This window comes from Oreochromis aureus, linkage group 23, assembly GCF_013358895.1.
Source record: "Oreochromis aureus strain Israel breed Guangdong linkage group 23, ZZ_aureus, whole genome shotgun sequence".
Lineage (NCBI taxonomy): Eukaryota > Metazoa > Chordata > Actinopteri > Cichliformes > Cichlidae > Oreochromis > Oreochromis aureus.
The window spans coordinates 24,995,333-25,019,807 of NC_052963.1; the positions used below are offsets into that span (position 1 = coordinate 24,995,333).

Sequence of the window (24,475 nt, forward strand, 5' to 3'; positions counted from 1 at the left end):
TGTGACTGTTCAAGTCAAAGCTACAGCTCCCTGTGCAATGATACAGAGAGGACTACCCAAATAACTGCCTGCAGGTATTCCCCAGATGTCAGCTGACTGGTAAGACTCACTTATAGAAGAGCCTTTTCTACAAAAAGTAATGTTAGATCCAATATGTGACTACAAATGTCAGTTATATCTATATGGCACATTTAATTACATGTAAACTCAATGTGCTTACCATAAAAGATTAAAAAAAAAAATGATGCAGGAAAAAAATGGACGACTGACAATTTTAACAGAAGATCTTCTAAACTTTTTTTTTAAATATCTGCCTGGGTGTTTTGAGAAAAATAAAATAAAAGAGAAGAATGAAAAAAGCAAAAATGATAGAGATCAATATTAAAAAAAATTGAAATTATATCCCATTAAGTAAACTCTTGCTGGTGTATTGAGGTCACTGATGAATAAGAAAAACGTAATTTTTCTCATACTTTACAGAAAGAAGAGAAAAAAACAATTTCTGAAAAAATAAAATTGAAATTTACAAGAAAATGATTAATTTAATGGAACAAACTAAAGTGTTTATGAGAAAAAAGTGTCATCTTCGGACTGTATTGTTATAGCTTTTAAAAAAAATTAAATAATGATTATTATATTTGGTTATTATTTACAGTTTTTACAATAAAAAATAATAGTCATAAAGAAAAGACAGAAAAAAAAACTAAATTAAAATTAAATTAAAGAACAAAAAGGAACAGAAATTAATGACTTAAAATCCCTCAGCTACACTTTTTACACTAATATACGGTTTCTGCCTGTTTTATAAGAGAAAAAACTGTAAAACGTTTTAAAAGTGTCGCGTTTTATTTTGAAAGTATCGCCAGAACTCCGCTGCGCGGCGCGTACAGCCTGACGCTCCGGGAGGAAGCTCTCCGGCCGGGATACCGCAGCTCCAGTCTATACGGGATGGACCTCACCGCCACACGGACAGGGGGGCACGGCTGAGTGTTTGGGCGCCGCGTGCGGGACATACTTGAGAGATACCTGCTGTTCACACACCTGGATTAACTTTAGAGGCGCGCAAGCTCCTGTGGAGTCCAGCTGTTGGGGGTTTAATCCGGACAGGTGGACGTTATTCAGCCAAGACAAAAAAACAACAGACGGACCGGAGCAGGCATCCTAACTACCCCCACCTAACTGTTTACCAGCCGGGTACCTGCTCTGATCTTGCCTGCTTCTGAAACCTCCTCTCACGGCCTCCGACCCCCCTCTGAGTTGGTGAATAAAGCCGACCTTCACACTTGGAAATCGGTTACTTTTTCCTTACCTCCCGCTCTCTAAAGCTTGGAAGCTAGTTAGCTTTAGCCGGCTAGCCTAGCCACCTAGCATCAAGGCCGTTTTCTTTTTTTATCCTCCTGCTCCTCTCTGATTAATAATCCTTTTTTAAAGTTTAATCTAGCAACACCGGGGCGAGTGTCGTTTTAATCCCGCACGGACTGCGGGGGGATATGGGGAAGCGGCGCTCAGCCTGTCGCACATCTGTCACCGCAACGGAATCTGGAAGCGGGACACCCCGAGAAACGGCTGCCTTCACCGGACAGTAGGAGCAGCGTGTCCGGTCCCCTCCTCTGGAAGCTGCTCTGGAAGCAGCACTTCCATGAATTTCTCCAGGCATGTAGAAGAGTTTCATCCCTCCCTGCTGGCATAAACCTTGCACCCACACTGTGATTTAAATTCCCCGCACCTCTGGAGGTAAACAGCTGGACTATGAGTGTGCTCTGAGGCTGCTGGAGGTCACAGATTTCACCTTCTTCTTCTTCCTCTGCTGCTTCAGCCATGAACTACCAGCAACACCTTGCCAACTCGGCCGCTATCCGAAATGAGATCCAGAGGTTCGAGTCCGTGCACCCCAACATCTACTCTATTTACGAGCTGCTGGAGCGGGTGGAGGAGCCGCTGCTGCAGAACCAGATCCGGGAGCATGTCATCGCCATTGAAGGTAGGACAGGACCCGGGGGATGGAGGAGGATGGATGGATGCTGGTAGTATGTGGGTGGGTTGGTGAAAGATGGGTGACAACAGACTACATTTCCAGCCCGGAGATGGTCTGTTAGATGTTGCACAATCCTCCTGAATTGTTGGTGGGAAAGTTTATTTAATGTTCCCACAGTCTTTTTTTCTTCTCAGGAAATCGTGTTCAGGCTGTGAAAGCTGTCATGTTTGAGTCCCCCACATTTCAAGGGGAAAACAAAGCAGTTATCACACCCTGAGACACTCATTAAAGAGTCCTTATGAACACAGAGTAACACTCTTTAAAGAAGATCCTGTATGGTTCTAGAAAACCTTGTTAATAGTAACACCTGTGGGTGTGGATTGAATTACAGGTGGCGTTTTGTTGCTAGTGTTTGGTCTTCACTAACAACAAATATAGTTTTTTTTACTGTTGGATGTATGTTGTACGACATCCAACATATTTTGTCTAGATTCTTTAGTGGAGGGGATGTGTCACCATGGCAACCAAGAAAACTGAGGTCTAAAACCAGTCCAAACTATTTTATTTTAAACAGCGAAAGTTTGTTTCTGCCAGTAAAATAGGGAAAATGGCCAGGGAGATAACTCAAAATTTTGAGCTACTATCACAAAATCCTAAGTAAGTTATCGTAGAATGTTACTGATAAAAAAGTTGGAATGTTATTATCTCAAAATTTTGTGTTTTATCTCCAAATTCAGAATTATTATTGCAACACTTTAAGTTCAGAATCAGAATCAGAGAAATTTTATTAATCCCAGAGGGAAATTGAGTTGTCATAGCAGCAAATATACAACAAACATTAAGAACTCATATAAAATGAGTGTAGAAACAGATATTGATAGAAGTTGTTTTCAAATTTTGTACTTATTGTCTCAAAACTTCAGGTTTTTATCGTTTTTGTCTGAGATATCTCAAAATTCCAAATTACTTTCAAGTAAATTGAAATTTAGTTATTATTAAAAAATGTTTTTATCAACAAAGTTTGAGTTATCACAGAATTTTAAGTTGTAATATCAAAATTTAGAATTAAAAACTGAGCATCTCAACATTGTGAGTTATTCTCTTAAGGTTTTAAGTATCTAAAAATTAGGGGTTACTTCTAAGCTAGGATTTTGAGTTATCTCAAAATGTTGGACTTTTATCATAAAATTTCTGGGTTCAATCTTAAAGTTTTGAATTACTTATGTTGATATTTCAAGTTACTTAAGTAAGTCAAAATTTACATACATACTTGAAAATCAAACGTTAGTGATTCCCTTGACCATGAATCCCTTCAGCGTCCAAATGTGGACATTTTCACCCTTTAAAAGTAGAAAATACTAAGAAGAAGAGGAAAATTGGGGGAGGGACTTTATGAATTTGGGGGTGGAGTTACATTAGAGTTACATTAGTTTACAGCTGCTAAATTGTAAATGATCAGTTGAATGGAGAAAATTAAAGTGATTTGGTGGTTTTTGTACCTTAGGCTTTTGCCAGTGATTCAGTGGGTTTTGTCCCAACTGAACTAGTTATCGAAAAGACGTTATTGATAACAAAGCCTTTTGTTTACATCTTCTTTGTGTTTTTAGTGTTATTATCATAGTCTGAACACAAACCTGACTCGGGTGATAAATAAACTTGCTAGCAGTGATCAAAGAAAGTGATAACCTTCGAGGCGTTCTTGATGGATCTGGTAGTTTGGGAACAGATTGATTCCTCGTAATTCACAACATCACCGGAATTACACTTTTACATAACGGCTTCATAACCTAATCCCTCTGTCAGATTAGCAGAAGACCAAAACAAATGTCCCCTGTGCTGAACAGCTGTTTCAGCCTCCATAAGTACAAGTGTCTCAGCATTGATTTATTGATCGATATTGATGGGGAAGCAGCAACAATCTGACATGATCCTTTCTCCTTTAAACACAAGAGATGGTAAGAGCCAGATGGCTGCTGTTTGGTGGTTAATCCAGTGAATTAACCACACATTGGTGCAGAAATCCTGTAATTCCAGCTCAAACATAAGCAGATATTACATGGAAACAGAAACGATCTGATCAGAGAGAAGCAGCTGGAATTCAGAGATGTTACAGCTGGAAGTGAAACTCTTTCAGACCTGAGAAGTGGAGTTTCTGCTTGCTCCTTTGGGCCACATGATGAAGGAAATGATGCTGAGGATGACGATATGAAGCTACAGTCATTTCAAGGAAAACAAACTGATGAAATGTGAAAGTAAGAATAACGATGGAATCTGCTATTGCAAGTAAGATGATAAGATCTGACGCACTAAATAAAATAACAACAAAAACAAATTGCAACAATAGTAGCGATAGTCATAGCAATATTAATAAATAATCTGTAATGACATACATTAAGCAGAAAGGAACTAATGATGTAAAAAAAAAAAAAGGTAAATAATTGAAAAAGAGGATTTACAGCTGGTTAAGTGTTTTTCAGTGTGATTTTAAAGGATCCTGGCAGAGTAAAGGGATTACATCACTCATGACATTTAAAGATAATAACTGTGCTGTGATTTCAGGTGATTTATGGGTAAAATAATCACTGACAGGGACGTTAGAAGCAGCAGAAAACCTCCCGCGGTTTCCTCTCAGACAGTTACTGCTGCTTGTTCTTCTAATGAACACAGCAGAGAGCTCAAGAAACAGCAGCCATGTTTAAAATGCGTTCAAAATTTATTCATCTAATTAAAATTCACTATTTGCGTTGATGGTCAATAAGGCAAACCGATGATCACGTACATTTACACGTGTGGTACAGATTTCTGTTTCTCACGTCTTTCATGTTTTTGCCTTAAAATGAAAATATTTGTGTTGGATATACGTCTTTCGCTAGCTGCCTTAAAGGCAGAATTACAGCGCGTGAATGTATGGCTGATACAACATACATGCGCAGTGAGGATAATTCTGATCTATTCCGATTTGTTTCTCAGTAGTTTCTTTAGATCATGTTGTCATGTGTTGCGTTTTGAGATCTTTAAGCCTACTGAACTTTGTCAGGTTCTATTTTAATGATTTATTGATTCAGCCGCTCTGACAGTAGTCAGGCTAGTGAAATTGAACTTGAAATTGAGCTGTTTAAAAATGTGACTGTTAATTAATTATAACATGGAGGGCCACTATGTTTTCACATAGGGCCGGGTAGGTTTTATGCTTTTTTTGGATGATTGTCTTTGTCGACCCACCCGAATCTGGCTCATTTGTTTAGGGTACATCACTTTGTTTTGTGGGCTGTTTTGCTTTTCTAGGGCCCTGACTTCTTATGACATGTTTTTGCATTTATCGTTTATGATCCATTTAACTTTTGGCCTACTCACTTTTTAGCTTTTTAGGATTTTTATTTTTATTTTTGTAACCTTACCTTATTTTGGGCTTTATTTCTTTGCCAGTCTTGATTTTAAGCCCCACCTTCTTTTGGGGGTTTCCCTTTTTTCTTGACCCTGCCCACTTTTGGGACTACTTTCCAAATAGACTGTTAATGTGTATGCATCCAAAACCCAGTCAGGCATTACTCTTACTAAAGAGTATTATTTCCAGCACCAAAAAAATCTGTCCTTTCCCACAGTCACTGATATCTGTATATATTGAATACTCAGAGGGTGAAAAATACTTTTTCTTTGCACGCTGTCTATCTGTTGAGGCTTCAAAAATGTGTAACCCTGATCTGTAATGTTCTGGTAGTTTGATCTGAACCACAAGAAGAGGAATGTGAGATGTTCTCCAGCAGAAAATGTAACAGAATTTGAAATAAAGAATATGTTGAACTTCTCTAGGCTTCATTGTGTTTTGAAAGCTTACCATTGATGTGTTTTCTAACAGAATGTTTGACGTTACAGTCCAGCTGTGCTGGTAATAGTTCAGGATGTCAAATCAATATTGTCACTTACAGAAACGTGCAGTAATTGTCTTATTTCTTTCTTAGGCTTGTTATTTCTCATAAACCTGGCCTAAAATAAATGGGCTTTAGTTTTTGCATTTCTTGTGTATATTGGAGGATTTTGAGTCAGATTTGAGTCTGAATTGAATCATTTAACATCTGCTGCGGCCTTTATAGTCAGCAGCATGGGTGGTTTGGGGATGCTAATAGTTCAGCAAGTCAAATTAGTATTGTTGAAATAAAAGTATCGTAATTATGCCTTATTTCTTCCTGAGTATAGTTGTTTTTGTTAAATTTGGCGTAAAATGAATGGGGTTTGGTGTGTTTTTAGAGGATTTTGAGTCAGATTTGAGTCTTAATTGAATCATTTGACATCTGGACCAGCTGAAGTCCTTATAGTCGGCAGCACAGGGCTGGGGGTGGAGGCATTCAGCGGCCTCGCAGCTGTCAGCTGAGTAGTCCAAGCGCTGACTCGCTCCTGCTCTGTTCACTTCCATTTTGCCTGAATTCACACGGTGACTCATGCTGGAAATAACCCAAAACAGCAGCAGCAGCACTGTCATCCTCTGTCTCTGCCTCTCGGTGCACATCTGGACGTGTCGCTCAGATTCATGTCGGGTTACATAAGCTCTCGGCTCCGGAGGCTGCTGTCCTCGCCGCTCCCGTGGGCCGTGACTCGGCCCAGTTACGGCGCTCTGACTGCACGCCTCTGCGGGGGCTCATTTGCATGTGAGGTGTGTGTGAGGATGGATGGGCAATGCCCTGCCAGCCAGGTGACACTGACCCACTTTCTGTGTTTGGCCTCGCAGCTATGGATGCATGAAATGAAACCAAACCCACGCTGTGAACATCCTTCACTTCATCCTCCCACAGCAGGAGAGCCAGCGTGGAGTGGAGGTTAACCAGCATCAGAGGCTTTACAGAGTCCCACTTAAAAGCTGTAAAAGAGCTAATTAAGAGCAGAGAGACACAGAAACTACAACAAAGAAGAGAATAAAGACTTCTTTGTAATCTTTGAGTGTTTACGTGAACCTGTGCAGGTTAAAGTCCTGCATCAGATTCAAACAGTGATTCATATATTGTGGAATTTACCTGTCGAAGGTGAGCAGAACAGTTGCGTGGAGGAGTTCAACAAGCCTTTTATTTAATCACTCCTGCTCCTTTGTCTGAGTGCTTCTCCAGTAACACCGGCGTCTACTTTCTGCCTCGGGCTTTTGTCTCACTCCACCAGCCTGCGGTCAGCGAATGCACCGTGTGACCCAGTTAGCCTCACCACGGTGTGTTTGCTCTGTGTTTTCTCTCTTCAGTTATTACGATTGTGCCCACGCAGCACTCATTCTCATGTTTCAGCCATTAGGACCGACTGTGACGCAACGCCCATCCCGCTCAGGGACGAGCGGAGATAAAGAGGCGAGCAGGGTTTGGGACTCAGCTAAAAGAAATCTCGCAGGGCTGCCAGGGGGTGAAACTGACACCAAGCTGAACCTAAGCATTGTTTTTAGTCACCTGCTGCCAGGATGGCTGCAGATGATGATGGTCATTTTGGTCTTTGTCTGTCATCAAGCTGAGAACATTTTCCTACAGTTTAGCTTTTAGCATAGTTTAGCTTAATTTGACCTTTTATTAAAAGATTAAAATCACTTTAGGCTAAAATGGCAGCACAGTAATGAGCCAGCAAGGACACTGTATGCTAAAACCAGAGGGAGATGAAGAAAGAAATGTGAATCACATGTTCTGTAATGTAAATAAATCACGGTTTAAAGCTAAAAAACAGACTGCAGCAGGAAATCCAAACGGTAGAGTAGCTGGAAAACTTCCAAATATCAGCACAAGGTCTGAGAGACACTTTCAGCTTTTTTTTGTTTTTTTTTTTACTGCATGTGGAAATTTTTTGGTGCCCCTCAAAGAGGGTTTAGAAAGTCACCAATAAAAAAGAAAAATTATATAAATACAGCTTCAGATCACCTTTTAGACAACGACTGGGCAATTCATTTTGTCAAAGGGGCCACGTGAGAAGCTGGAACTATTGTAGAGGGCCACACCAGTCCCAGCTTCTTATAGGGACCATTGGGAAAATGATTTGACCACCTGTGTTATAGGGTGCTTTTGGTTGATGATAATGACAACCAGTGCAACTAGTAGTTGATAAATTTTTTTGCTGGCAGAATATTAATGGGTAATCATTATGAAAATCAAATAACTGATTATATTTGAGTAACAAAAGGTCAAAGGTTTTTCTCTCATGTTATTTTTTTGGTGTGCTTCTTCATTGGTAAGTTTTAAAGAACCCCACCCTTTTTTAAATATAAAGAGGCATTTTTGCAAGCCTGCCTTATTTAAGGATGTTTATGGTCCCACCTTCTTTTGGGGGTTGGCCTTTGTCTTGATCCCGCCCAATTTTGGGTCTACTTCTTCTTATATTACAATTGGACCTCTTATTTTCTGGCTGCTTCTGTTTTACTGGGGTCCCACTTTCTTACGATGTTTGTTTTTCTTTTATGACCACACATTCTTTTTGGGCTACTCCTCCTTTTTGAAGAATTCCACCCTTTTTATTCTTATTCTTGGATTAAAAACAATGTGAAGCATCACCTTAAATACATACAGAAACACTTGACAATAATACAGGGCTGTTTTAAGCCACCATATGCTCATAAAAAAATTAAATGATTGATCTTCACCTTCAGACTACTTACTAAGGTATTTTTGTATGATACTGATGGCAGAAATACAACAGTTATTTGATTTATAATTATATAATTAGTTTATTTCCCGAATTTTAACAGGGAACCATTTAGATGATTAAGTAGTTGTTTTTAAGATAAAATGGAGAAGAGTTTTTAGAGTCTGTCATGTAAAGATTTGATGATTAATGCTATATCAAACTTCTGTTCTGTGTTTTCTTACATTTTCTAGAGAAATTATCTGTTAGGTGACTGATTGTAAAGTAATCTCCAAAGTGAGGGTATGTGCGTCGGTTGTTTCCTTGTTTGTTGACGGTAGCACTTTTCTGTAAAGCTCAGTGAGCGTAACTCTGGCAGATGGTCGATCACAGAGTGGCGTTGATTGTGATGTAATACTGTGGCTGATTGACGGCCACTAATAACTGTAATAAGGAGTCACGGGATGCTTTTAAACGAGGCTTTTAGCCATTGCATAACTGTGCCCGCTGACCGCCGCTGAAGTCTGTCTTGAGATATTACGCCTCAGATCTGTGCACCTTTTGTCCCCCCCTCATAGCTCTGGCTCCACCCCTGCTGACTCTACCAGATTAGGGCCAACTGCTGACATTATGTTCTTGTTTCTTTTTTACCCACATTCATTTGTTTTCCTGCTTTTCATTAGGATTAATGCTTGAGGTGAGTCATCATCAGTGGAGTGGAGCAAGCGCTCTCAGTGGAGGTGGGCGGGCACTCAGGCAGCACAAACTGATAATGTGCAGCCATCGGGAGCATTTAAAGCGATCGATACGACACCTGAGGAGAGATTTTTAAAGGTTTGATCCCCCCCTTTCATACGTGGAGCGATCATGAAGGATTATCTCAGCAGTTGTGGGGGTTTATTTCTACTCTTGAGCCTCCATCTGCTGAGATCAAACTCAATCCAACCTGAGGATAGAAGCTTTGCCCACCCTCTTCCAACAATCACACAGACATCTGTACTGTGTGTTATGTAAAAACAACAACAGCAAAAAAATCCAGCTGCAGATTCAGACTCTGACAGGTGGAGCTGCAGATTTAAACTCCCTGCCAGATAAATAAAACTGGACATCATGTAAAAGATTTATTTGACTGTAGAACAGCAGATCTCTAACATTGTCCTGCTTTGGTTCTGTAGTTTAGCTGTGCTTTTATTTCAATGCAGCCAAAACAAGCTCAACATTACTGCTCAGTCCCACTCATACTGGCTCTTACTCCCCCTCTCCAAAGCAGGTCATCCACCTCAAATATAGTACTCTTGCCTGAAAAACATACCTGTTCAGATAGTTTCAGTTTTAATGCACAGTGTCAGTTACCCAACCTTACCATTAAAATATTTATTTATTTATTTATTTTTTTAAAGATGTAGTTATATAAATTTCCTTCTTTTAGTAAACATCTTATTTCTGGATCCCTCTAATTTTCTAATTCTTTGTCTACAGTATAGTTTTTATTAGTGACAAGATTCACAGATTTATTAATTTTTTTTGTTTGTTTTGTAACTTTGTTTCCCTCTGGTCCATTACGGCCCCACCTTCTTTTGGATGTTGCTTGTTTTTTTGGGGGTTTTTTTGTTGTTGTTGTTTTTGTTTTGTTTTTTTACTCCACTCAGTTTTGGCCTTGTTTAGGGTATACCACCTTATTTAGGGTTAGGGTGTTTTGCTTTTCTAGGTCCCACTTTATGGTGTTTTTTTCCCCTTTTTTCCTTTTATGACTTCAACTAACTTTAGTACACTTCCTTTTTAGCTGTTCAGCTTTTAAAACCACCCAAACATGGTTGTTCAACACTAGGCTTACCACAAAATATAGAAGTTTCCTACACCACAATAAAAGCAAAATAATAAAACTTCTACTTCTTTCACCAAAGTGCTTTTATTTAGGGCTACCCCAACCTCATTTCTCCTTTTTTCTGGAGATTTGTTTTGCCTGTATCCTATTTTTTTTCTTTTACTTTTTAAAAGTTTTTATAGAGAATAATTTGTTTAGGCTCCACCCTCTTTTGGGAATGTCCTTTTTCTCTTCCACACCTAATTTGGGGAGTAACTGTTTTGTTAGAACTCCAGTGGCCTGTTTGCTGACTTAAAGCTAACGATATCCAAATACAAAACCAATTTCAGATTATTTTGTGTGTATTGTTTATATTAAGTCCTGATAATGTAACATGGATTTAGTTGATGGCAAGGCTTCCTGAATTCACCTGTGTAGCATAAGAGTGTGCCAATAAACATCAGAAAATGTGGCTGTTAACTTTATCTTTTTGAAAACTTAAACTCTTTTGAACATTTTGTCTTGAAGATGTTGTTTTTTTAGGGGCCAGTTTCACCAAATGTGCAACATGTAAGCTGCAATAAGTCATTTAAAATTATTTCCTCTCACTTTTGCTGACCTGATTTCCAAAAACAGGGACCATTGTCGTGACCTGTGCTATATCTACTTTATCTTAAAATGAAGCCAGGTATAAATAGGCGGTTGACACTGAAATGCTGGAACAAACACAAATGTTTATCCCGCACCGATTCGTGCTGTGTTTTAAGATAAACAAGTTAACCAGGAACCCCTAGCAGGTCCTCATGGTCATTAAGCCCGGAGGATGCTCTTATTGATCGGTCTGCAGAGGAAGCATCTCAGGGAGGCGGGGAGTGGAGGGGGGGATATCGACTCGGGAGAAAATGTCAGAGCCGTGCCGTGGTCTGCATCCTACTGTCAGAGATGGATTAACACGCATTAGGAAGATAAATATCAGTTCAAATGAGCTGCCAGTCCAGCTGAGTCCAGACCTCCCTGTAGCTGGCCTGCTCTGATTTGAACCCTCTGCAAAGATAAACAAGATAAATTACGAGGGAAGCTCCTGTTGCAGCTGATTAATCTGGCTTTGAAGATGTAATTTCATCTTGTTTCGAGTCATTTTTAATGTCTTTATGAAGAACAAATGATTTAGTTATGGGGTTGTGAAAACTTCAGTGTCGTTATAGCCGATGATTCCCCCTGCAGGAATCGTGGGTAGTTCGGCTGGATTTAGCCGAGCTGTTTGAATGCGTACACAGGGGATTCCCTTGGGTTTTTTTTACTGTGGAGGTTTTATAACCTTCACAGTGTTTCAGTTTGGTTTTCAGTATCACAGTTAAATGGAAGCTGCTTTTCTCTGGATTATGGTGATGTTAGCGTAAAGTTTATATGATCACATCGCTAAATTTGCAGCGCTAAGATTCATGACAGACCTTAAAGCACTTACCTGCCGCTTCACATCGTGTGCTTGGCTTGTATTATTCTTATTTACTGGACCATTGTTACCATGTCCTCACATTATTTCCTGACCTCCATCTGTCAGAAAAGTGTGGGAAGTTATTTTCTTCTGTGCCAAGATTTGTTCCTTCTGTCTGTCCTGAAAGCTCACGCTGGATTTGGAGAAAGGGCGTTAAATTGTGCAGCTTCCTCCTCCTCAGTTTAAAGTAAATCTTCAGCAGATGGTCTCACTGATTGAATTTAAGGCTGAAAATATTCTGCCTGAGACACTCGCTTATTCTGATGATTTAGGTTCTCACATCTTTATCATTGTTTGTTTATTTTTCCCACTTCATCTTCTTCACGTTTGAAGACTTAATTATTTGTGCTGGCTGTACTCATGCCTGTCTGTCTTATGTAAAGTTGGCTATTGATGTCTGAAACTTTGCACAGCTTTGGACGACAGGATGGAAATGTGCGTGGAGATTATTCACCGGTCTGCTGTAAATCACGTTCAAGTTATTGCGGCTTAAATGCAGATGAGGTCTAAAAAGGCCAGTTTTTCTGTTCCGAGTGTTTCCATTTAGATGAAAATCCAATAAAAACTGTTGGACGGTAACAGGTTAAACATCCAGACGGTGGCGTCTCTCCTCATTTGCTGTAATTGGGCTCAGCTGAGGGAGGGTCACCTGTTAGCGATGCTAAAAATACCCCCACTGTCGTTCTGCCTGCCTGCCTGCAGGGCCCCATTAGGGTGTGTGCTTATCATCCATCCCTCAGTGTGTGTGATATCCAAACACATGACTGCACTCGAATGCAGCGGTGCTTTACGTCAGCTGTACGATAATCCGCCACTGTTGTTGTGTTTTAAAGGCAGGAGAGGCTCTAAGTTGTGTAATGAGAGAGCCCCGAGGAGCTACAGCCTTTTATTATACAACAGGACAGATTTAGGTTCAGGAGAACCGACTTAAAGATAAAGTTTGAGAATATTTGATTGAACATTTGCTCTATAAAAAGGAAAGTCAAATTAGAGGTTTGTGCAGTTATAAATCAGTCAGATCTGAACACAAACACATGAAACACATTCTTAGCTTCAGTTTGACTCACACTTTTAGAGGAAACCTCCACAGAAGTCAGAGAAAAACCTTCCTGATATTATCTGTTTTGCAACTTCAGGCCAATATTGACTGTTGATTAGATATAAACCTCATCATGAAGGTTTCATTAAAATCGTGCTTGCTCTGTATTCTAATAGATCTGATTTGTATAATGCTTGTTTTTACTGTAATAGAACAATGACATATAAAACAGTTAGTTCAGAATCTTCCAGTATTACAGCACTTAAATGCTAGCTGTCTGTACATGTGTAGATGTAGACTGCTAAAGATGACTCTCTCTTGCTTGTATATGACCCCAGAATAAAACTGGCTACACCCAGGGCGAGAAAATCCCAAACCAGAAAGATGGATGGGTTAATCTCAGAAATCCAAGACTAGCTGCTTACCATCACTTCCATTCTTTATGCTAAGCTACGCTGACTATCTGTTTCCAGCTTTGTACTTAAGGTTGCCCAGGCGAGCAGATTTTGACTGTTCAAGCCTAAAAACAAACAGATGATAACAAAAAGAAAAGTTTTACATTTCAGTGTTGTGGCTTTTTATAATAACAAATTAGAATCATTTCATAACTTATGCAAAAACTCTGTACAACCCAACACATCTGTCCAGCAGAGAAACATCTGTTCTCTCACGTCAGCAGTTTATTTCAACCTAAAAGTGTCAAGTCTGTTTTATCTATAAAGGTCAACATCACATGTTAGAGCTAGAGTGAAAACAGGATGGCTACCTCCTTGCAACTAGGAAAAACCTGTGCTTTCATGGTGATTGCATTCATTTTTTTTTTTGCATCTAGTGACAGATTGAAAGTAGCTGCACTGACCAACTGGTTGCCCAGAGGTTGAGTGTGCACCACCCTCAACCACGTCTAATTGCAAGGCGATTCCACAGGTCACCTCAAGTGAGGCAACCTGTCTCTAGACAACTGCAGCTAGATTCAGATTGAATCACTCTCAGACAGATTGGCAAATGTTTGCAAATAACTGCCGTCTAATTGATAAAAGCAGACAGATTGCCAATATGATGCGGTCAGTCTGAGTCAATCTGCAGTGATGATCATAATTAGTCTGCAACAGAGGTCTCAGCTCTACTGTTTGCCGGCTGGTTGTGTCATTTTTCAGTTAAATTGTTGTCCCGCTGTGACTGCATGACTATTTGTGTAGGAATCTGAACTTCTCTTTCAGATTGATCAGGCTGGATTCTGAATATAAGCAGTCAGTGTGAATTTCTGTGTATGCAGATGACAATAGATTTGCAGTTTCCAATGATTTGTCAAAGCTGACACAAACAGATTGCATGTAATTGCCAACCTGACCTCATTTAGTTACAGACTGATTGCAGACGGATTTTGTGTTGTTGCTGTTTTACCAAAGTTGCTCTGAAGATGCCAGCTGACTGCAAGTGGTTGCAGACCATGTCCTCATCTTTGAGCAACCATGTCAAAGTCAGCGAGATTGTCTGACTGTAGCGTAAAGGTTCAAAGTTCATCACAGGCATAAAACATGAAGAAAAATGTCTGTATATTTAAACAGACACTCAGAAATAAGACCTAACACTCTGTTTGTAATGCTGAAACACTTTAATGTTATCTGACGTTTGCTGTGCTGGTTTTTACTACGTCCTGTTTTACCCTGTGGAGCCATTTTAACGTGGTGTTTATTGCATTTTATTTATTGATTTATTTTTATTTTCATATTTTTGGTGCAGTAATAAAAACCTGTAACCCTGTGGCGTGCGAGCTGATATAGGACAATTTTAATGGCACGTTAAATCTGTGGTGGTGACTGATGTGGGAGGTTTCTGACAAACATGAAACTGCACTGGAGGATTCCCCCCCAAAAACACTGAGCTGTTTCTTTACAGTGAAAACACTCGAGTTGATTCTTTTCAGATGGGAACAAATACAGTTTTTATTTTCAGCCGAGCTCGTGGGGAACACACAGAAAGAAACAGGAAGCAGAGAGATGAGTGTTCAGGGACAGACTCTTCTCTGTGAGTCCCTTCATCACTTTGAGTCTTGACCTTTTCTCTGCCTTTAATCACAGCCTCTCTGCTCAGCCACAAAGCACTGCGAACACGCCGAGCCGTGGCTGGTTACTCGATGTTTTCAGGTGGAAATCTGAGTACGACGCTTCAGAGCTGCTAAAAATGTGCAGATATCTGTTGAAATTTGAGGGGAGGCCGAGCTGCGACTCACCTTTTTGTCTGAGCTTTTCAAACCTGATGTTTGTTTGTTTGTGTCCTATTGGAGATGTTTTGGCTGATCGCCGTTGGCTCGTTGTCCCTTCTCTTTGTGTAATCTGTGTCGTCTCATGGGGACCCCCCACCGAGACACCACTGTTTGTTTCCTATTAATCCTTCTGCTTGGTCGAATCAGAGCCTCCGTCCACAGACTTTCCCCCTCTGACCCCCCTTTTGTCCAGACCAAACAGTTCAGGGGATGAAGGGTTAAACCAAGCAGAGCTGCAGCGCATCGCTGTTTCTGAAGATTTCTGTTTACAGCCTTTAAGCATGTAAAAAGGTTATTAATTTCTTTCTCTAGGATGATGATAAACAGGTTTTTCTGTCAGTTTTCTGCACATAAATCAGCTGCACGCAGAGTCTTACAGGTGGGCCTATGGAGTGTTTACCTTTATAGCCATTTATCTAATAGCATATATTAGTATCTGTGCTCCTCTGTCAGTCGGTCTCCCTCCTCTTCACTCACAGAAACAGTTTTAATGGGTCATTGTGTCTGAATAATGCAGAGCTCGGGGCTTTGCTGCTAAATTTGGTTCAGCATCTCCTCTGTGATAGGCTGATCTATATCTCCCAGTGCCTTTCGTCTTTCTTTCTTTAAAAAAAATCCATTACCCCTCCTTCAGTCTTTTTTTTTCTTTACATTTTGTCCTCCAAAAATGCTTCCTGCTCTGCTCAGTGTGAGGTCAGAGGTTGCTCTGAGTCACGGCTCAGTCACTATGCAAGCAAACATCAGAGGCCGGGTGTCACCGCCTGGAGAAATCCTCCGTGTTCAGACATTAAAGTTGAGATTTGGATGCGTTTATCTGTGCAGAGCTGCTTTTTCTGTGGTTGGGAGATGATTTGTGCCTGTAGAGCTGCATAACAATGAGTTCAACACAAACCCACTCATCTCTGCACTGCTCAGAGGGTTTGGAAATTTGCATGTGTTGCGCTGATGACTCGGACACAAATTGTAACCGGAGGAGGAGGAGCTCTCCGTCTGACCTGCATTAGGTCGTAGAGCGGTGTCTGACCTGTCCATCCTGCTCCTTTCCTCCCTCGGGAGTTGTGGTAATGAAACCGTGCCTAATCTCTGTGTGACCCTCACAGGTCAGTTTGAACAGGTATTAGAGGAAGATTTTCTTTCATGGTAATCAAACGTCATGTTCAGCAGCATTAAAGACTCACCAGAGAGCAGGCCCCAACTTTTTTATTAAGGGACATGAACAAAATAACCGTCACGCCTTGTGAAGTGTCCCCATTTCTTTTCTCATTTAGCTGTCACACTTTGGGCAGCCCATTTATGGCATTCAGAGCTACGCTGATACCTCACACAGTTCAACAAAAGGGCCTCGCTGCCTCTGGTTTGTTCTAGAAGGTATGTTTGATTTCATCTCCTCCCATCAGATGATGCAATCAAGTCCAGGCTTTGTCCTGCTTGTTGTCCTATTTGCTGACAATCTGCCTCAAATGTGTTTGGTTCTCATAATTCCTGCCATCAACTGCTCAAACAAGCTTCAAGAACAAGTCACCAAGTCATTAATAATGTTTTGTGTAGTTTTATATTGTAGTGTTCATTTACCGTAGCCATAAAATCCCAATGCACACTTGGAGTTGCTTGTTGGTGCATCTTTAGGGAACCACAAAAGGTGTGTCATGTGTTCTGATTTGTTGCTTAGGATCTTTGGGTTCATGAACTAAGTGATTCACAGAGAAAATGTGTTAGATATCTAACATTAAGTCAGGCAGGCTGTCTCAATGAGAGACTGAAAAACCTGCAGGTGAGAGGCAGATGCACGAGTGTTTTGCTTTCATGAATAGATGAATGCTCCAAATTTGTAGCTGCTTCTTGTAATTTCCTTCTCACCTGCATCCGATCTATCATTTTAAGGCCTCTTTGAACTCCCTTGAAACCTATCTGCTTGGCAAAAGGTAAGGCAGGAATTTCTTTCTGCAGAAATAAAAGTCAAAGACAAACTCTGAGTCAAAGATAAGCTCTTAACACCTTTTGAAATCAGTTAGATGAATGCAGGAGAACATGATTTGTTTGATTTATCCTGCTGAACTGAAAGCAGCTTCTGTTACCATCACCATAAAACCGGAGCCTCAGTCTGATTTTTTTTTTTTTTTTTTTTTTTTTGCATCCCCCATCATTCCCATGAGGAACTGCTCACTTCTCTAACAGTTCATAAAAAAACCCACAGACAAGGTTTACGGCTCGTCTCACGGAGCTTCCTCATTATGATCCAAACTCACCACAAATCAGACAGGAAGTCCCCGCATGAAACCATTGGCTCAGACTGATTTGATGGCATCTAAAATCACTCATATCCTCCAATAGGTGTTAAATGTCACCACAGTGTCCTAAAGATGGATTTCATGTGTAAAACAAACACTGATTTTACACTGGCACTGATTGTTTATTTTGAAGGCCTACCAACAAATGTATGCTGGCTAAGCAATTACAGCTGGAAACGTATGCTTTTGGTATTAGTAGCAGCAGAAATATGTAGTTTTTGAAGGTACCATCAGCTTTGAGCCATGTCTCTCATGGAAAGTAGATTTTTAATCTCAATGTGACTTTTACCTGGATAATAAATCTTTTCATTGTACTGATTTAATTTGATAAACAATACAGTGTTTGTATTTTAATTGAACAAAACCAGGAAATTGAAAGGAACTGAATGAAGAAATTGGATGAAGGAATAAAAGATGGATGTAATCACCGTGTCCTTGGTCGGTGCCATTTTGGTGTTTTGAAATTTAGAGCTAAAGAGCCATAGTTAAATGCTTTTTGTCTTTTTTGACTCTCGTGGGACAAGAAATTACACAATACACATCAGATATTGCTCAGGAAGACTAGAAATTCAAGTCAATGCAATTTTATTTATATAGTGCTAATTTGCAACAACAGTTTCCTTAAGGCACTATATATTGTATGGTAAAGACCCTACAATAATACAAAGAAAACAGGAGAAATCCCAACAATCATATGAGCCCCTATGGGCAAGCGCTTTGGTGACAGTGGGAAGAAAAAACTACCTTTTAACAGGAAGAAACCTCCAGCAGAACCAGGCTCGGGGAGGGGCGGCCATCTGCTGTGGCCGGTTGGGGATGAAAACTGGCAACTGAAACCGTAAACTCATCAGCAAAGTGCTAATTGAGGTAAAAGTTGAAGTACGATGCTGAGTAACCCCGTGCTGGCCATTAGAAAGACTGTAGGTTCACTTTTAAGATCTGGAAAATAAAATCTTTGCCTAAAAGTTCTTAAAGCAACACCAACAGTCTTCTAGGTTATAAAGATTAAGTCTAGCAAAAATGTGATCACGTAGTAAGTTCAGAAGTGTCCTAAAATCTGATGAAGTTTTTCTTTTTGAAGGAAAGCTTAGAGACTTATAACAGGATTCCTACTGGTTAGGGCGAGTTAGGCTTGTTGCTCTGAATATAATTAAAACCAACTGAATTAAAAGCCACAAAAGCAACAAAAACCCCCAAAGTAATGCACAAACTACTTAGAATCAGGGATGAGGTCATAGATCATGTTTGGGAAGGTTCTGTTAAAGTCAGTCGACGTTAGTTTTTAGTTACCTGTGGAAATAAATAATAAAGTAAAATCATTGTTAACATGTTTTTAGTCTGGGCCTTCTTTAGAGATTAATCCAACTGGTTGTTGCACATTTATTGTTTAAGCTTGTTTTTGGTTGTGATGCTACTCTGGATCCATATTTATTCCCAGATATAAAGTTAGTTAATTAACGCTGATTACCTTGGGGCCGTCTTTGGTGGTGAATCTGTCCTTGACTTGTCATTTTATGGATTCTTGATGAGTTCCTTTGTGGTTACAATGCTGTTTCAAGTCTATGTTGTTTGTTTAATAACTGGTTACTGACGAATGCAGGAAAGTAGGTCGAACACTGGATCTGTGGCTGGCAGGGTTAATGTTTGTCTTTGTACGGTGTGAACAATAACCGTCTAGCTTTCTGTACGTCTATGATGCGGAAGCAGCAACTTGTATCTGTGCAGCTGTGGCGTCCAGCTGCAGCGGGCCTCTATACTATGAAGGAAGCTACAGACACTGACCTGGCCAAAACAATGGCCAAGCCGAGGCCAGGTATAAAAATAGGCTGCCTGTTCATGGGCTTCCTGTCCTCTGCTTAACAATGCTCTGCACATTTTTAAGCCTTGTTGGCATGAAGCAGTGACTTTAAAATGAGACTCCTGACATTATAAACTGCTCCCCGCGAGAAAAAAAACTCAGTAAAGCTCATTAAAATCAGAGAATACTGAGTTACAGAGCGAATCAGAGCAAGTAGACGAGGAAGATGTGGATGAGCGGACACAGCAATCCATCTCTACCCAATTCCCAGGGGTGGGTGATGTCACTTCCTGCTACATCGATCTCTTCTGGTAAGGCGCAGTGCTCTGGAGACCGAGTGTCGGCGTGAGGCTTTGATTTTTTTTTTTTTTTTTGGTCCTGCATGATTCTGAGGCGTGCAGCAGATGCTTGGGAGACCCTCGGGGCCTTGCTATGTTCACCGATAAATGATTTATTGCCTAATTAATCTGACTCCTCCACCACTGCCATCATCCAGCCTAATTAGACCCTTGTACTGTCCCTATGAAGGCTGAAGGTATCCAAGAGGTGCTGATAAGACCTTCTTAATTACCTTTATTTGAGTAGTATCATATTTATCTTAAATGTACCCATTTGTTATTAAATGCCAATATTTTCTACTAGTTTTGCTTAAAAATGTATAAACTGGAGACCAAATAAAGTATTTCATGACATTTTTGGAACATTACATAAATGTAAATTATGTAATATGTTTTAGACATTAAGCCATCTAAAAAGAAACGTTAAAAATAAGGACACTATGTTTACATTTCTCTAAATCTGGCTTTTTATTGTTGACTTAAAAAGCTGGATATGATCTCAGGCCAATATAAAATATGGATGTAACTTCCAGTGCTGGCAGGGTTAATGTTTGTTTGTAAAGTGACCTGATCTGATTATACTGAAGTGTATAAGGAAATAATACTAATTTGGACTTGATTGCACAGTAAACACTCTCAGTTTCAAGTTTCAAGTCTTTTTGGCTAAAGTTGAGTTCATTTTGTTAGTCCAGACTTGTTATGACTGGTTTGAAAAGGTTAAGCTGATGGTGACCAAAGCGTTGAGCTCAAGGTTTCAAAAATGGACATTTTAAAACCCGTGGTTGACATCATGGTGACGTGGTATGTCTTTTGTATAGCCTGCTGTAACATTTAGGCTTGACTTCTTGGCTGTCTGTTCAAACCAAATTCAGCCACAACAACAAGTCTTTGACATGACATTAATTAGTTTGGAGTCCACTCTATCGTTAATAACAGCTAGACATAGTTGTTGTTGTTAAGTTGAAGGAGTTGAAAGCTGTGGAAATGGTTTTGACCTTGACTCACTGACTCAACCAGTGAATGAGAACTTATTTGGATGGGAGCGTATCGACCTTAAGACTTCATCTCTACTGTATTCTTAGTCGGTTAATGAAAAAAATTGAGCGTTCTGCTTTCAATTTCATCTAGAAATTTTTACTAAAACTGTCACGATAAAATGGGATTGCCATCGACTCTGCAAAGCTTCATTACCATATGTGCATTGAACGAGAGTTCTGTTTTCTGATTGCTTTTGTTAGGAAAAATGGCAGAACAATGCACGCAGAAGATTAGCTCAGACAGCACAATAGGTTTTACAGTCCCCTCTGATTGCTCATATTATTTAAAAATAGGATAAAGTCAGCATGATGATCAGACCTGCAGCACAGTGGTGACATTGAAGCTGAGAATGCCTGAATCATCTTTTCTAAGGGTGGGTCATGGTGTCCTTCAAAGGGATGTAAACCTGACACAAAGAACAGAAAGTGATTTTACAGAGTCTTCCCCATCTGTCCTTCATCCAGAAAAATCAATCGTTCCCTCAGTGTCTTCAGAGCACGCTGCCTTTGTGCGAGGTCACCATCTGGCAGGAGTGGCTTCTCTGCTCTGAGAGGCTGAGTGGATCGTAAAACCTTCATAGAACAGGTGGATCCAGTTTGGTACTTCCTGTGTGCTGAGTTTGCCTTTTCAATGCCGGTTTTACTCTTTTAACCTAAAAGCCTGTGAGAGCAAACATGCCATCAGCCGAAGATATCCTGTCGCTGACCTCTGACCTCCCTGTGCTGCTGAGGAAGCATATGTCCCATCACTGATCAATAACAATCTCATCAGGAGACTGTTGTTCCTCTTGTACCAGTATTTACGACTGCACTCATTCATGTAGACGCAGACAGGTGCATTGTTTTCCTTGGATTGTATTTAAATCTGAATAGTCAGTAACAGTGGTGCGTAATACTTTAAAGAGAATCAAAGTAAAGATATGAAGCAAGAGAACTCTAACAAACTCTAAATACAGTTAATCAAGGATATCCAGATATGAGATGTAAATCACTTAGAACAGGAACCAAAAGAATCGCTTTCATAATAGTAAAAAGAAACATTTTTGACATTTCTGTAGAAGTAAATCAAGTTTTATCATTGTTTCAGAAGAAGAATATTTATAGATTGCCACAGCCATGTTGTTTTTTTTAATTGACTGGCATGTAGGTTAAAATCGATTTAAAAACCCAGCAGAAATCATGGATTTATGGATTAGCACCAAAAATATCTCTTTTAAAGTTTGTTTGTTTCAGCAAGAAAACCTTCACAAATCAGTTTCTATTCCTTCAGCACTGTTCAAAATATCTGAATTTTGAAGTTTATCATCCATCAGTATTTGGAGGTATATTCTAAATCATCATATTTGATCCATGAACAGCAGAAATATTTAAATTATGTGACTGTCTGTTTCCCTGAAACCAACTTAGATCAAGTACAAGTTTGAATTGAATGTTCCAGGTTTTACATGGCCAGTAGATGAGACTCTTCAGCACAGTATAGTAGTGTATCATCTACATCAGGGGTAGGCAACTCCAGGCCTCGAGAGCTGGTGTCCCTGCAGGTTTTAGATGTGTCCTTGATCCAATCACAGCTGATTTAAATGATTAAATTACTTCCTCAACATGTCTTGAAGTTCTCCAGAGGCCTGGTAATGAACTAATCATTTGATTCAGGTGTGTTGACCCAGGGTGAGATCTAAAACCTGCGGGACACCGGCCCCCGAGGCCTGGAGTTGCCCACCCCTGATCTACATATAAACATATGTAACAAGTAAGGCTACGTTCACACTGCAGGTCTTAATGCTCAATTTCGATTTTTTGATCAAATCTGATTTTTTTTGTCTGCTTGTTCACACTGCAAATAAAATGTGACAGCAAACGCGCTCTAGTGTGAACCCTCAAAGCGGCCCGCATGCACAAAAGAAGACGTCACACACAACGCGCTCTGTTTAGACCCAGACCAAACAGTATTGTTTGACTGATGGCCCTTAATATAAAGACTTGTTTTGGACTTTACCTTTCCCAATTTTGCTTTAAGTTGTAAAGTTATTTTGTTATTTACATAATAATGTAAATAACAAAATAATGGTCCTTATTGCTGTTTTAGAGAGGAGCGGTGTTTCAAAGGATAGTTGCAGACTTCTGTCAGAATCTGCAGATTATACAGTACAAATAAAATGTTCACGTTTCTCCAACGTTGTCTTCCCAACAGTTTCACTGACATCTACACTGGATGGCCAGGAAGCGTTCCGATGTCTTATCGGGTGCTTCTCCGGAGCTGATAATTGGCGTCTGTCTTGTGTCAGTGACGTAAAAGACGGATTTAATGCGACATGACCGTTCAAACAGCAGTCGCTTTCTAAAACATCGGATATGTATCGGATTCAGTACCACATACGAAAGTGACCCAGGACGGATTTGAAAATATCGGATTTGTGCTGTTCAACCTGAACATGATCGGATATGGGTCGCATAGGGTCAAAAAAGTCGGATTTGATGCGCTTTCGCCTGCAGTGTGAACATAGCCTAGTTTACAATGAAACACTGTAATTAATATAAGTGGTAAAAAGAAATGTCCTAAAACAGAACCTTGTGGAAGACGAGTAGTTATCAGTTAAGTATTTGAATGAATAATTCACTGATAACGTTTGAATTAAAACCAATGTATTTAAATTTTGTGTCAGTTTTGATTTTTAAGAAATCCACAAAAAACCCAGCACAGTGTTACTTTTCTTATCCAATGCACTGTTCAGAGCCAAAGTCATTGCAGAATCAGGACAGTAGTTCTTATTGGGCTCAGAATGTGATGCTAACACTCAGGTAAACAATACTATTTGGAAATTGTTTTGTATTAATGAAGGTTTCTGTTTTTATTATTAGCCATATACTTTCCAGTAAACTATAATTTCATTAACTGAGCAGTTTGAGTCAAAGAGGAAGCAACATTGCAGAATATAGTATCCAACTGTGAGGTTTTGAACGTACTGTATTCCAATTTTTCATACTCGATGCTAATGTATGTCATGTTTGCAGATGGATGTTAGAAGCCTGGGTCAGCTGTTTACCCACCACAATAACCTTGTTTTTTATGAGAGCATTCGGGATGTAAAGCAGCATGTGTGCATATTCTTGACTCCTAACCCAGAATGTGGTGTCAGCATCCTGCAGCACTTTTAAATGCCACCATATCATGGTCTAATTCATTGTGACAACGCAGTTTAATTAGCTTTACGTAACCTTAGACCGCAGCTTTATTTATTCAAGAAGCTAAATATGCCTTAAGTGCTGTAAGTGAGCAGATTTTGCTTTGTTGTTTCCACATACATGAAGACGGAGAGATGGTAGGTCTCACAGTCGTTCTTGGCCCTGGTGCTGCAGTTCCATACCCGTTTGAAACTGCAGACTTCTCATCACATTCAGCATGCGAGCCACATGAATGGTTTCATTTTAAGTGAGGGATTATGAATCTGCCTCTGCTGTAGCTGGACAGGAGCTCTGACCCCTGCAGCACCACAGGGCCTCAGTTTTTGGCAGTGTCACAGAGCTTCTGGCTCACTGAGGCTGTTAATGCTGTAAGCTGGTTTACATGCAGTCATTGATAGAGGTTTGGACAGAGGCAGAGACCAAAAAAGACCAAAGTGAGGCATATGGATGACTTTAAACCCCTCAAAACTCAGTTTGAAGCACTGTAAAATGTATTGCTGACCTCTGACACTTTCACCCTTGATCTGTGTTGCTGTTTGGATGATGTGTGTGGCGTCTCTGGATAAAAATAACTCGCAGTGATCATAATGCCGGCAGCTGAAGGTTTGACAAAGTGTGAGTCATCCTGAGAGCTGCAGGGCGGCCGAGCTTCGATGAGCAGAGAGAGAGAGTGTTT

At 40.0% G+C, this 24,475-nt stretch overlaps 1 protein-coding gene across 1 annotated transcript in view; it reads left to right on the top strand.

Annotated features, from left to right (window-relative positions):
- Positions 1 to 827: 827 nt before the first annotated feature.
- The window catches only part of agap1 (ArfGAP with GTPase domain, ankyrin repeat and PH domain 1), a 170,219-nt gene continuing 146,571 nt past the window's right edge, over positions 828 to 24,475 (top strand). The window contains exons 1-2 of the mRNA XM_031740092.2: positions 828 to 1,734; positions 1,817 to 1,981. Of these exons, the coding sequence (XP_031595952.1) occupies positions 1,819 to 1,981 (163 nt within the window). The 5' untranslated portion in view covers positions 828 to 1,734; positions 1,817 to 1,818. The remainder of the gene's footprint in view (positions 1,735 to 1,816; positions 1,982 to 24,475) is intronic.